This window comes from Pygocentrus nattereri, chromosome 3 (genome assembly GCF_015220715.1).
Source record: "Pygocentrus nattereri isolate fPygNat1 chromosome 3, fPygNat1.pri, whole genome shotgun sequence".
Taxonomy (NCBI): Eukaryota; Metazoa; Chordata; class Actinopteri; order Characiformes; family Serrasalmidae; genus Pygocentrus; species Pygocentrus nattereri.
This window is the reverse complement of record NC_051213.1, coordinates 23,040,362-23,055,530: the sequence shown is the minus strand read 5'-3', so window position 1 is coordinate 23,055,530 and position 15,169 is coordinate 23,040,362. Positions and strand designations below refer to the sequence as shown.

General features: G+C 38.2%; 1 protein-coding gene across 2 annotated transcripts; it reads right to left on the bottom strand.

Moving 5' to 3' along the window:
• Positions 1-3,181: 3,181 nt before the first annotated feature.
• oscp1b (organic solute carrier partner 1b) lies at positions 3,182-14,911 on the bottom strand. Of its 2 annotated transcripts, XM_017708259.2 has the most exons (11): positions 14,601-14,911; positions 13,469-13,507; positions 12,969-13,123; positions 9,234-9,401; positions 8,400-8,480; positions 8,118-8,221; positions 7,403-7,531; positions 7,144-7,213; positions 6,454-6,593; positions 6,230-6,293; positions 3,182-5,969 (listed from the first exon to the last, which is right to left on the bottom strand). In XM_017708259.2, exons 1-11 carry the CDS (start codon positions 14,710-14,712, stop codon positions 5,850-5,852), a joined length of 1,182 nt encoding a protein of 393 aa, XP_017563748.1. In that variant the 5' UTR covers positions 14,713-14,911; the 3' UTR covers positions 3,182-5,849. The 2 variants fall into 2 exon arrangements, with proteins under 2 accessions (XP_017563748.1, XP_017563749.1); XM_017708260.2 differs by lacking the exon at positions 13,469-13,507 and having other exon boundaries at positions 3,184-5,969; positions 14,601-14,905.
• Positions 14,912-15,169: the final 258 nt, after the last annotated feature.

Below are 15,169 nucleotides of genomic sequence, written 5' to 3'. Positions count from 1 at the left end.
GTGGGCGACCCAAGGGTAATGTAAGGAGAGAGAGAATATATAAGAAGAATGCATAAGAGGAACACTTTATATTGTTGCATACATTCTGACTATGCATGGATTTCATTATTTACAAACTTCAAGCAAAACAAATAAACTTTTTTTTTCTTGTTAAAGATGGTATATGTCACATTAAAAGAATGACAAATGGAATCAGAGTTTGAAGACCAGTGTTTCTTATGATACTGGACAGAAAACATTACTCTACACCACTGCAAAGAGAAGCACTCAGGCTGATGGTAAGTATGTCTAGCTGTACCACCTATTGCCTCAGCATGTTTTGACAGCTTTTTTTCCCCATTGCTATTATGAGAGTGCGTGACTGGAAGCCGTGGTGTGGGGGTCTGAAACGTGCCCGGACTGTTCTCGCTTCTCTTTGACGCCATTGCAGGCTGCCCCCATGTCACCTAGTTACAGTCACCATGGTGATTTGAATTGTTGGTCTGTACTCAACTGAAAGTGGACACAGAAGAGCTGAATGGGAATACTGCATAACTGAAGTTAACAAAAACACAGAACTGCAGAAGCAGCATCATCACTTCATCGCTCATGCCATGGTGAGGACTCATAAACACTGTTTACATAAGGTCATTTTAACAACAAAAACATTGTCTCTGTGCATTTTGACATTTTGTCTACTTGCCATACAGGTGTACTTTATATTTCTACAATTACAAGATGTGTTTTGTGGGTGGTGGGTCATTCTCAGCACTGCAGTGGCATTGACTTGGTATGTTAATGTGTATCCTACACATGCTGCTACAGCATTCTATGGCCAGAAACTGACCACTGATGGGAGGACTAGAGGATCCTCAACACAAACTGTGCAGCAACAGATGAGCTCATCTCTGACTTTACATCTACAAGGTGGACCACCAATGAGGGGTGTCTAACAGAGTGGATAGTGAGTGGACACAGTGTTCAAAAACTCCAGCAGCACCGCTGTGTCTGATCCACTCATACTAAGTAAACACACACTCTAACAAGCCACCACCATGGCAGTGTCACTGCAGTGCTGAGAATCATCCACCCCCCAAATAACACCTGCTCTGTGGTGGTCCTGTGGGGGTGGTGACCTTTGAAGAACAGGGTAAAAGGGGGCTAACAAAGTATGTAGGGAAGCTGATGGACAACAGTCTGTAATTGTAGAAGTACAAAGTGCACCTATATGATAAGTACAGCTGTAAATGCAGATACAAGGTAGGGGACAGGGGGGCATAAAGTAATGTGGGATAAAATGCAACATGGATATTTTGGGCTTTTGGCCTTCTCATATTCTTATATTCTTATAATTCATCCATGGAGTTTGGATAGATGTTGCTGCAGGATACAGTTTTTCTACCATAAAAGTAACTTTTTTTTTAAGTGTTTCTCAGCGACTGAGTTGTATATATTTGTCAAAAAAGTCATACCTAATCCCTCTTGGCGACTGATATATAGCACCATTTTGAAGTATAAACAGACTGGAGACTAGAGAAGCGCTCACAGTGAAGTTAACCAGGCTAAAGTTCAGGTTCTATACAGCAGGGTTAGCAGTACCGCAGTGTAAACAATGAGAGAAACTTTCCCCCTATACAAATTTATCACAGTTACTCTTTTAAAGTTTCTTATGCACATCAAAATTGCACAATACATGTCAGGTAAAAAATAGTTCTGATACTCGCTGTTGCACACTGAATACTAAAACAAATGTGCCACATATGACGGGCTTTTAACTGCATTAAAAACAAATCATTAAATGAACTGATAAAGTTACTTAGAATGGGATATATTTTCTATTTGATTTCTTAAACTTGTTTAGGTAAACTTGCAGACAGCCTTTGACAGAAAGAAGAGTCCGTTTTGGAGCCTTCAAACAGTTGAAAAACATTGTCAAGCTAGTTTGGGTTTAATGTGAGACCAAATATTCTCCCTAGGTTTTAAATCTGGACTCTGACCAGCCAAACCCATCATGACACTGGTTCTGCACAAACAGTCAGCGATGAGTTAGAGCACTTTCTCACTGGGGAGTGAATGCAAGATGGATTCATTCATTGATGTGTAGGAGCAGGATACCTCTCCCACAGCTATATAAATGAATAGACGGGTTTTCAGAATTGCTTATTAGAAAAAGTCATCAAAAGCCCAACTGTCTGAGGAGCGTGGGTGAATGAGAGACGGTGGGCAGTAGGACATGATGACTAGCCTGTGTGGTTAGCCAATGATTTGTGTGCACTGCAACAACAGCAGATTGTGTTGTCTGTTACTCAAACGATGAGATGACAGGATTATGAAGAAGAAATGAAAGATCCTCATAATCCATAATCCATGCCATAATCCAATCATCAGCTCAAACCTCTAAGCATCGTAAGTGGAGTTTGCTGCTCGGAATGCTATAATTACAAAAAAAAATCTCTGTGGAATCTCCTCACTTAAAATACAAACTGAATAAAACCATTTTAAAATGTGTGCAAGCACTAAAAGAGAGCTCATCAAACAAGTCAGTTCCAGTTTCTTTATTTATTTATTTTTATTTATTATAAATTAATAAGGTATTTGTGTGTGAGAAATAGATGAATTTAACTTTTTGAAAAAAGCTGTGGTTTTGCAATGTATTTCTTCCTGTAAGTTAACAAAGTGTTTGCCTGAACTGCTGGAGAATTGTTCTTTGACCATTTTAAAGGTATATTCCACCAATTTTTCAAAATTCCCCATAATTAAATCTTTAAGATGTAAAGTCATTCAGAGTGGTTTGATGTGAAGGGAACTATTACATAAATGGTTAGGGACATGCTGCCTGATGTCTGCGACACTGTTTTATGATAGTTTTGAGGTAAAGGTTTGCCTAAAATGTACTCTCAGAATCTCTTTCATTAAGAGACAGATGTGTACAACTAAGTTCAGTCAGCACAGCTGAGGCACTTGTGCATATGAACACAGTCATAACTGGTTGTCCCAAATAATTATACTGAAACATTAAGGTTAGCCCTGTTATGCAAGTCTTGAATCAGCTGTGACCTATTCCAGTGATATAACACATATCAGCAGTTTCTCTCAAGCAGAATGATTCAATTGTTTCCTTAAATGCTTCAAAGATGTCTCTGAGCTCAGATGCCATCAGAACAGAGCATCATTTCAGCATCAGTGTTCAGGCCCAAATCATCCACCACTCCCATACTCCCATAATCATACTGTAATCCCCTAGTCCTACTGTCCATACATGAACAAACATAAAAAATGTGTTTGCTGTCACAACTGTAATAAGTGAATTTGGTAGAATCAACATTCCATTGTAAGGCTGCCCATAAAGCGTTTTAATGCAGTAGCTCCATCTAGTGTTAAGCACAAGCTAAACAGCATCTTTGTTTGGTACAAAGTACACACAATATTTTGGTTCCATCTTTTTATTTGCAGTGAAACTATTTAATTTCATATTTCAATGTATTGTGATATACCAACAAAAGACAACAGAAAAATACAACCAAATCCTTAGTATGCAATACTACAGTCTTCAATAAATTAACTTGTATGTGTGAAAAAAATGTACACATTTTGTTCCACCAAATATATTGCATTGCCTTTTGTAAGCTATGTTTTTAAAAGTTTCTTAGTCACTCTCCACATCTCACACAACTTACAGTCTAAGACCCCAACAACTCTTCTGGATGGTAGAAATTTCTTAAGGAGTGAAAACCCTTCATTCAAATGACTGTACTTTTAAACACAGACAAAGCAAAACATGAAATGATCTGTTTGAATCAGGACAAGTGCACTTAGGTTTCTGCCAGACTCTTCAGCAGCTTTCAGTTTCCCTTTTCTAAATATGTGTTGTTAGACTAGCATTCCCACATACCCTGCTCTGTTCAGATGCTCTACTGCACTTCAGTGAATTCTGTGTTCATGGGTTGTCTGCTGATACATATGGAAGCCCATTCCAACCAGGTAGAGTAAAAAATAACCTCTCTTTGTCTGTTTCCGTCAGCAGCATGTCAACATTTTTGCTTATTTCAATAATGATTATTAATAAACAATACTGATTACCATGTCTCAAAATAATGACTTATTGACTTAAGCCAAAATAATAACATTCAATTAAAAAATATATTCATTAAAAAATTTAGAGAAAATAAGTCATTATTTTGCTAAATCAAATGGGAGAAAATTGGTTATTATATTGACATAGTATGTCATTATTCTGTGATACTATGTCAAAGTTCTGACTTACTGCTGCCAGAAACAGAGAAGAAGGGGAAAAAAGAAAACCAGGATTTTTCTCTTCTACCCAACAGCAATGGACTTCCATAGAGACATCAGTGACATTTCCGGAGGAAAAAATAAAAGAAACAGAAACCCAATCTATGATCTAGTCTAAACTGGACAGCTGTGTGCAAAGCATTAACACCTTCAAAAATCTTGTGAAATCTTAGCTGGAATCATAAACATACAAATCCAAAACTATTACCAAATAGAAAGCATGATACACATTTGTCAATGAGCAACCATGTGCAAAAATGTACACTTTTACTCCAAACGCTCTCTGGTTTTGCAAGAACATATATATCTTATGAAACCATATAGACCTGCACTACAGCTAAGCTCATTAACTGTGCCTCGTTGATCTTCTGTGGCCTTTGCTAGTATTTGTAAGTAAACTCCAACCATATTGCTGTGATGCACACTGAAATACTGTGGCAATGGATTACTATGCTTGACCATTACATCCCATGTTCCACTAGTGTAAGCTAATAAAAGCAAAGACAACTTGCAGGGTATAATCTATCACCATACTGCAGTCACAGGATAATTTGATCAAGGTGAACCCTCAATGTTCAGTGAGCCATGATGTGCCCAACTACTTAATAAATGTAGTGTACAAATGTATTAATACTCCCAACAAGGAGTGTGTACAAGTACAAATTAAAGCAATGCCAAAATTTACTTACTTTGGGCAGGTAAAATAGCAAACAAGCTACTTACTTTACATCCCAAGACAGAATAGTGTTTTTCTCTAGGTATTTTATCATTTTTAGTTAAAGAACTGTGTTTTCAAACCTAACGTTTTCTGTAGTCTATTACCACAGACAATAATTTTACATTTCCCTGTGCTTAGTAAAAGAACAGTCAATCTGTTGAATCCAAATACACTTTGAAGATAAAAGCAACAGGGCAGATGCAACTGATGCTGGAAGTGTGTTTCAATTGAACTGTTTTCTGTTTTCTTTACTAATTTCAGGGAAACACTTCAAAATAACGGTCCATGGTAACTGATCACATGATATGTGGCAGATAGAGATTTGGTTGAAAAGTACTGGTAGTATTCCATTAACAGGTTAACCACAGGATGTGATGGTCAATGTCACATACAATGAAGCAATTGTTACTTGCTGTATCATGTCTAGTGTTGAAAGTGTCCATTTTAACAGTCTTCTTACATTTACATCTTACATTACTGCTTGAGCAACCCTTACCAGTATTTCAGGTTATATTTTCATGTAGGCAGTGTCAAACCTGACATTTAATGGCATTTGTTGCTGAACAATGGAAAGTTTTGTAAAGTGGCTGGAGTAAAGACATTAGATCTGACATAAAACTATAGAACAGGATTGCACTGTAACTGTTCAGAATGAAAGAATCCCAGACAGTAGGAGGCTCAAAACAAGGTGGACAGTGTCTGACTATGATCGACTCTACCGGCACAAACACATATTAGCTTCTGGTTGTTGCTGTTGTGTTACGTGGTAGGTCTCTCAGCTCACTAAGTGAGACACACTGCAGAACATCAAGTCAGACCAAGCCTGCTTAACAGCACTCAAATGTATATTTACTCCGAGTCACAGACCGTCCATCATTGCCAACAGGTCATCACCTTTGCTACTGGAGCTTGGGGAAGGCTCTCCAGCTTCTGTGAACTCTCCCATGATCTTTGCCAACTCTGCATTGGCTTGTTTGTCCTGAAAGGTAGGGCAGAAGACCAATGACGTAGTGAGAAAATGCAACAGTCATCTTGTTATGTTAACTGACCTACTGTAAACGTGCCACCAATAATCCTTCAGAGGGAGTCGAAGACCTATTAGGTGGATCTGTCTGAGCATTTATAATCAGGGATTACTCGGTTCTCTTAGGCTTTTTTTTTAAGTCATGCAATTAGTGGAAACAGAACAGTATATATAAATGTGACAATATGGTGTGGGCAGACAGGCTCTGACCTTACCTTGGTTGCTTGGATATTAATAACTTCATAAGAGAGCTCCTCAGGTCTGGATATTAAAGCTTCCCTGTGGGTGAAAATGACCTTTCCAGTGAGCTAAAGAATCACTGCTATTTCAATGAGATAAAACCTACAGTGTTGAATCAGTTTGAGTACATGTTTTTAACATGTTGCACACATTGTGCTGGTGTAAAGAACTGAAGAAGTCATAAAAAAAAAAAACGTACTCTTCCTCCTCATCGGTTGCAAAGAGGTTGACACGGAAACCAGAGTCAGTATTGCTTGGTTTTTGCACCTCCAAACCACCCATCAGTTTAGCAAGCAGATTCAGCTCTTCCTTTGCCAAGGGGTTTGGTATAGTGTTGACCTTCATAAACACAGGTTTAAGGTACAATAAATGCATACATATGAGTTAAAACCATTAAGCAGACAACAGTAGCTTAAATAGTCTAAGCCTTAGCATACATGGTACCTGGAACGTTTTTTCTTGTACCATCATATCAAAACCTTAAAAAGAAAGGTCTATAATTGTTCTCTAGGCCAAACAGCATCCTTCCTGTCAAAGCAGTTGGTTCGTGGCTATGCTAAGTGATAAAAGGTGTTTGACCTTTTGCCAGATGTCTGTCGTGTAAGACTAGTACTCAGATATTTAGATTTATAATGAAATGGCTACATGTGTTTGGACAGTGGGAGGAAACTGGAGAACCTGGACGAAACCCACGCAGACATGGGGAGAACATGCAAACTCCACACAGAGAGGACTGTGGTCACCCGCCCGGGGACTCAAACCCAGGCTCTCCTTGCTGTGAGGCAACAGTGCTACCCACCACGCCACCGTGCTGCCCCTTCATCATAAACATACAGTTTTAAAATATTAGGCCTATTTTTCATCCAAAACATTTACTCTCTGACCTTACCTTGGTATGCTGTGAAGAATTTTTAGAGGTTCCGGACATGTGGGTCTCCACTGGCCGGCTCACGCTATACCTGTTGGGGCAAATTTAGAGCTTACACTCGACTGCAAAACTGTAGGATCTCTCTTGCATAGAAACTATTATTTACAGATGAATTACAGACACCCTGTTCCTGAGAACAAAACTTTGGATGGCATGCAATTAGTGTTATTATGGGATAATACGTCAGAACATGCAATTATATAAATAGAGTGACACTCACATGTTTGTGCCCAGTTTAATGACTCTGTCACCAAATAACTCAAAAGAACCCTCGCGAAGGGCAGAGGTGTAGTTTCCTCCATCACGGAACTGTGTCCTCTTCACTTCCTCACCATTACAGCTAAACATTCTGCAGGGTACAGATTTGAAACAACATTAAATGCTTAACAGCTTCAAAAGGAGGCACAATGACATCAGCAAAAATCTAGGTATCAGCACTTACCATGTTACAGTCATATCAGAATCACCTGCCATATTGCTATTAGTTTGACATTTAAGTTTGATTGAAATTTAGCACGAGATGAGATCTTTGTGGCTGTTTCAGCAATGTAATTTCACCACTACTCAATCTTGAACAACTGCAGAGAAAATAAACTGTTTCTTTTCAAAGGAAGGTGGTTAAATCTGTTAGTCTGACTCCTGGCAGGGTTGGTAGTATGCAATCCTTTTACAAACCAGGACAGTCTATAAGTACACTTGGTTAAATTTAAAAATCATGGGTCAATATGTCCAGCAGTTCTTGGCTAATGGAATTATTTATAAAACATTCCTCTCCAAAGTAACTTCAGCAAAAGACTGACTGACGGCTCAGATTAATAGAGCAATCACAGGAAATGCATGTCTGTCATGATTTCGTCAGCGACTGTTTGAGAAGCGGTGTACTTGCAGTCCTACTTACAAAATAACTTTAATACACAACAGAATCTATGAAATACCGGATTAGTCCTGGGGTGTGTGTCCCATATGGTACAGGTCCTGATGTAGGGAGTACAAAGCGTCCATTTGAGTTTTGCACTTTGTCTTTCAGAAATATTGACACCTATGAGAAATTGTTATGTTCAAATTTTGTGTAATTATAAAACATTCCTAGCATTCCAAGCACAAACACATGTTGCACATGTTAGAACTGATAACTAATAACGTTCATCATTTGAGCATAATTGAAAATGCATTTAAATTCTGCATGCATGTTTAATGGGGATGTTAGATGGACTTACTCGTATGTGCATATCTTGAAAGAAGATTAGCAACGTTTGTCTAATTAGTTGAAATTCTCCACCAGACAAAGGAGTATATATCTGAAAGGAACATAGAAAAGGAAACATTTCTTAATCTTAAATGGGCCATATTATATATATATAATTAACTTTTTAAAAAAAACAATTTTCCAAAATCTCTTAGAATGAAATAGACGTTTGTTGGCACTGTGCCTTTAAGTTATTTTCTGATTGGCAGTCCTGTATTGTGCCTCATTCAAAAAGCACTCAGAGCGGAAACACACCCTAGAGCAGGGGTGTCCAATCTTATCTGCAGAGGGCTGGTGTGGCTGCAGGTTTTCACTTCAACAAATCAGGAGGTCACCTGATGAAACGTTTGAAGACTAAAACCAACTGATCAAACAAGTAGAATCATGTGTACTTCAGCTTGTTTGAAGTAACAACCTGCAGCCACACAGGCCCTTTGCTTCTAAGACTGGACACCCCTGACCAAGCCCCTGACCAAGAGCCTCAGTGTGAATTGGCAGTTGGTACTTATGACATCACAAAAACAATGAATTCAAAATGTGCTCTTTTTATTGCAGAATAATTTCCATATATGGACTATATGGACTGGATAATGTAAATACACTTTGAAATTCTAGCAATGTTTACATTTACTTTACCTCAAATTATTTTCTTTCAAAAAAGTTTTTCATTATATGGGCCCTTTCATTTATGTTAGTGTGACAACACTGTTGAAAGTGAAAAATAATATATAAAATGTGAAAGAATAAAACCTAAAAAAAGGTTTTCATACCACATCAACACAATGATAACTGAAAGCTGCTCTACCTCTATGAGTTGTCTGTATGTCTCATCCACTTGGCTGAGAATACTAGGGGTGTCCCTCACAAAGTCCTTGATTGCATCCATATGGTTGAAAGTCACAAGGAGAATATCTTTAGGTCGAGGGCATAAAAGAACCTGATACTTGAATGCCATGGTCATCAAGTCATAAAGCTGGGCAGGGGAAAATACAAAGCAAATATGTTAACAAAGAGCTACCCTTAAATGAGCTTCACAGATATGACCATACACCAGAGGGAGCCACTGAACAAATAATTATTTGAGTACTTTAGATGAACAGTTATGTCGCATAAACCCAAAGTGAAAAAGTATAGGTCAGTTCAAAATATTTAAGTATATCACAGTAATGCAGACATGACTAGTTCACTCTGAGACCAACAAGATTCATTATACCGACGAGATACTTATTCTTGATTTTTTGAAGTTCTTGAAGTTTTAATTGATTCCCCCCCACCAAAGTGAATATTTCAAGCCTTCTATAAATCAAATGCACGCAAGCAGTGATGTTCCTCTTCTACAAAACAAAGTTCTATTCTTGCCCCACTGCACCAATCAGTAGAGTCAAGAAAAAGAGAAGCAATTTCTCAATGAGCAAAGTGTAGACGTAAAAGTGATGACTGTCACGATGACAAACCATGCTCTAATGACGTTGTTTGCCAGTTATTCTTGCTCAATACAGTTGAACACTATTTATTTTGATTGTTTGTTAATCTGTAACACATTAATTATCCTAAAACATAGGGGTTCCATGATGTTCATAGAGCTGAATATTAATTCAAGTCAAATTTCCAACTATAAAGTTCATTACATTTAAAATGCATGATTAGTATAAAGTCTTGGAAATTATTTTATTTAATTATATTTCTTCTTTAAAATAAGAACCTTCAAGCTACTCATTAGCAATCTGCACCTGTCCTGTTCCCCAGTACTAAAGTGGGCATGCCTTGTGTTACCAACAGTCTGACAGCAGGTAACAGGTGTAGGTGCACTGTAATGAGTTTAGGAAACAGGACTGCAGGCAGGGGAAAAATAACCTTTTCTGTTTCAAGAATTGTCCTGATATACGATGAATAAATAACTGTAAAGTGCAGATTATCAGCACTGTTTGTTTGTTAGATTAGATTGCACTAATGTAATACAATGAACTGTCAATATGCTATCAAAATGCATATTAAAAACACATTCAATTCATTATAACTAAGCCCACCATGCATAAGCAGTAATAGTGCACAGTGATGTAGTTTTGTTGTAAGTAAATGAAATGACAGTACCTGGCTCAGCCAAACTTGCATATAGCCACACAAAAAAGCAAGTTATATTAACTCCTGTTTCTTAACTGTATGAGCACAAACTGCAAATTTCCTTTGGCCTTGCATTCGAGTTCGTTTCACCAATTATTCTTCAGCAAAGTTGTACATAAATGGTAAGATGTGTTTAACGATAAATCACTAATATATTGCTTTTTTGAAGGAGAACATGAAGAAGCATGTAACACTACTGGTCAAACACAGAATACTGTAGATGTCTGTAATATGACATGTCAATGTATATAATTACACCATGTGTTCAAAAGTTGGTAGATACCTGCTCATTTAACATTTCTTCTGAAATCAACCATATTAGTTTTGAATTTGCCCCCCCCCCCTTTACTGCAGTCTCTAAGTTAAGTGATACTTTTTTAATCCCACAAATGGGGAAATTCCACCTCTGCATTTAACCCATCTGTGAAGTGAAACACCACATACACACTAGTGAATAGCATCAGTGAACTTGAGTGGATGATATGTTCTGGGTCATAAACATCACACTTATCCCACACTGGGGGGACTTTATACTCATCTAGCCCATGCATATGGCATGGTAAGCTTAGGCTCCAAAGCATCCCATTCTTTATGAAGATACAAACGGTGTGTGCACTTAAAGTAGCAGAATTCAGTAAGTAAAAAGGGTATCTGTATACTTTCACACACTCTCTCACACACATACACACACACACACACACAGATATATGTATGTATGTGTGTGTGTGTGTGTGTGTGTGTGTGTGTGTGTATATAGAGAGAGAGTAGAGAAAAATAGATGAGAAGAGACAGTTAATTAAATATTCCAAGAATATCGGAACTTTTTCTTTCTTTAATTCTAGTTATTTAGTTATCTGTACATTCTAGTTCACTCTTATTTTAAATTGCAGAAGTGCCTCAATGACAGATCACATGGCTAGCAGATGTCCAGCTCAATGGGTGTTTCCTAACTTACAATAGCTCCCTTCATTGGCAAAGAAACAGATGCACAACAATACTGTGTGGTTTCTTATGATCAGACAGTTTAGAGGAATTTAGCCAGCATGTAGGCCCATCATTCACCTCTGTGTCGCTAGAAAATGAACCAGAATTAAATTAGTAACATAAACCCAGTTGTGGTTATTACAATTTACACACACCAAACAATGTGCAGGCCACTGTAAGTGGCTCTGCTTTGAGATTGGAGAAGTGTAGAGAAGTGTAAAACAACAACAAGACCCCATGTTAGACATAAGACAATCATGACAACCCTGGGATATTTTTCCTTTTGGGCTTTTTCAAGCATTACCACCGTCTCACTACAGCTTACACCTTGCATAGACGTTCATATAGTTTAGACACATTTATTGCTTTTCATCTGCATTCATTTCTCTCTTCGAGCTAAGTAACATCTCTGACAGAAATGTTACTGCTGCAGAAACTGGCATATGTCATTTTAGCTAATGATGTACATCCTCCACAATCTGTATCTTGACAAGTTTATGAAAATGCTGCAAATCGATAAGAAATATACAGTCAGATTACAATGTAAATAAATTATATGTAGGAAACTAGCTCTGAATTAGCAATGAGGGTTACACTGAAACTTGGATGTGGTCTTTACACTTGAGAAAACACACTGACACATTAAACCATAATGCAAGGTGTGACAATACACATCATGCAAATGTGAGATTTTAAATGTCAGACTGACAGTTAGTTAACAAATAAAGCCCTATTGAGTTCTTTAAGCAAAAATGATTCATTTTATTAATTGCATACTGAAAGATAAGCTAGCTAAACCAACTGCAGTCATCTCAAAAAGGCCAAACGCTAGACAGTGCATGTAGTATAGCAACACTGTCTGTACTAGAGATGGCATATCAGCATCGATGGATATCAGTATGGGGCCGACATCAGCAAAAAAACATTGGCTTGCATATAATTCTTGCCTGAGAGAGCACAAACAGAAAGTGTGTGAAGTTATGTTGTTAGATGTTTGGAGTAGTAGAGTGTTTGAGGATGGTAGCCAACATTTAGATGCTCATTTTAAGTGAAATACTTAAATGGAAAATAGTATATTATACAGAGCTTTTGGATTGGTGTTGGCCAATACTCAAGGTTTCAATATCGGTATCGGAAAAGAGGAAGTGGTATCACACCATCTCTAGTCTGTACATATGATAGTCTTAATATCATGATAAGAATCAACAGATTCCAAGAACGAGAAACAACAGTAATGAAAAAGCAACTTCAAAGGGCAGCCAAATACCAATGTGAGTAGTAGTCAATAATTTATGGTGAAGATGTCTAATAATATAGCCATAAAAGTCTTTCAGTCAGGGCAGGAACGCACTCTGAATTCCTCTGCTCTGAGCAAAGTGCTGAAATTCTCTATAAGAAAAAGTGTTCCTGTAATGGAAGATGAAGCTTTTATTACCTTGTCCATACTCGCTTGATTAAGCCTCATAATTGAGGCGTGCGCAAGTCGATCAAAGACCGTCCGCAAAGCCTTCTTTGAGTACAGTTCTTGAGGCTTGAACAGCTCCTCCAGGAATTTCTTGTTGAACATAGTGGTAATGATGTCATTCATGACTGTCCCAACACAGAACACAGGAACACACTCTATAACCAGTTTCTGGTTATAACACAGGCACCCAAGCAAGCAGAATGCAAACTAGAAACTACATGGCCAAAAAGTACATTTTAAGCTGCACTGTCTCAGAGACAATTACACAGTAATGCAGTAAACTTAGCAATGGCAGGTTGCTCATCTGATCTCATAAATGTATTCAATCATGACACAAAATAGTATTTTGCCACACTAAAAGAACCCCGAATCTACCCAGCAAGTGACTGCTTGCTCAGCTTTGCTTCTTGCAGACGCAGGCTTGCTACCTTGCTCTATAGGCAATAGCAAAGCAAGCAGAGTAACAATACCTCTTCTTCTGTCCTCCTCTATCCATCCTGCTACAGTGGCTACAAAGATTGCAAAAGGACATATTGAAAACAGACAAACTAACAGCTATGATAAAGGTGAAAAGGGGGCCAGCTGGCCACAGTGATTCCATCCTACTCCATACCTGTCACTGCAATTTCACATTTGTATCTTCACACAAGTGAGTTCAGATTTCTAGAGTTAGTAAATTAAATTGCAGTCTTGCTTAAGCAGAAAAATCATGTTTACAAATTACAGCGCATGAAAGGGGAATTCCATTTTTTCAAAATACTTAAAAGAATTCATCCCTTGAAATGAACAGAGTCATTCCGAGTGGAATGGCGTTAAACGGTCTGATGTAGAGAAACTTACAGGCTCTAATATCTTTACAGTGGTGGTGATCGTGGTGATAACACAAATATAGCCATTTTATTTACTATATTTTCCAAAACCACCTCTAAATCTACATGTGTCTTTTGAGCTTTTATATGCAATGTTGTCAATAGTAAGATAGTAATAAATCTAAAAATAATTATTATTATTTTTGGGACTATTTTGCCTTACAAGGCCCTGCATGTACTCCTCCGCCATGAACGGATTTAAATAGCTGAATTAAAATACATTTTAGGCCAAAACTTTATCACAAAACTATCATAAGCAATGTCTTACACATCTGGCCGTGTTTCATAACCATTTCATGCAGCTAATAACTTTCTGTGAGGGAGATTTTAGAGGTGGGCGTGTGGTTCCTATAACCATCGCCGTGAACAATTCTGACTTGGGCAGTTTCCCAGAACGGAGCCTTTCACACCAAATCACTCTAGCTGACTTTGTTTCCAGCTAAACCGTTTAACTACGCAGAACTGTTTGCAAAGATCGGTGGAGCTGTCCTTTAACGTTACAGGGTATCCTAAACTGATCCTGCCTGTGTTAAAGTTGGACGCTCATTCATAAACAAAATAAACGGAAAGACGAGACGCTGGAACACTAGCTTAGGTTAGCCGAGTCAACAGGACATGCATGCTGTTATCCGTTTGTCTGGTTAGCTATATGTTACGCATTGATAACTCAGTTCAGGCGACACAGCTGGCCGTGTCCGGCCGCTCGTGTACTGGTGTTATGATGTTAGCTCACCTTTCTTCGCTTTATCGCTCGGGATATTCTGGGCTCGCAGGCGCTGATCCAGGATGTAGAGCATTTCTCCGCCGAGGTTGATGAACAGAAGAGGTAGTGTTCTCGTCGACATCTTCCCTGTTGTTTAATGAAAGCAACAAGCACTTACAGATATTGCAGTTTGACGCCGCAGTTTGAGGATTTATCGCTAATAGAATAAGCCGAGGGAGAACAGACAGGCGTCGGTAAGCTCTCACTCGGTTGCCAGGTCACGACGAATAACGACCAATCAGAACGAGCCATACTGATGTACGCTGCGCTCATGCGCAGAAGGAGCTCGGGCAGGGAGATTATGCGTCTGGCTGAAGATCATCAAGCGCAGTGGTGGACAGATAAATAAATAAATGTAGTTCATAACTGTACTTAAGTAGTTTTGTTCTGTATCTGTACTTTACTTAAGTGTTTCCATTTGGGGCGACTATTTACTTTCACTCAACTACATTTCAAAGTCAAATGTCTTACTTTTTACTCCACTACATTTTGAGAAATCTGTCGTTCCTTTTGGTTTTTGTGTGTATAAAAACGTAACG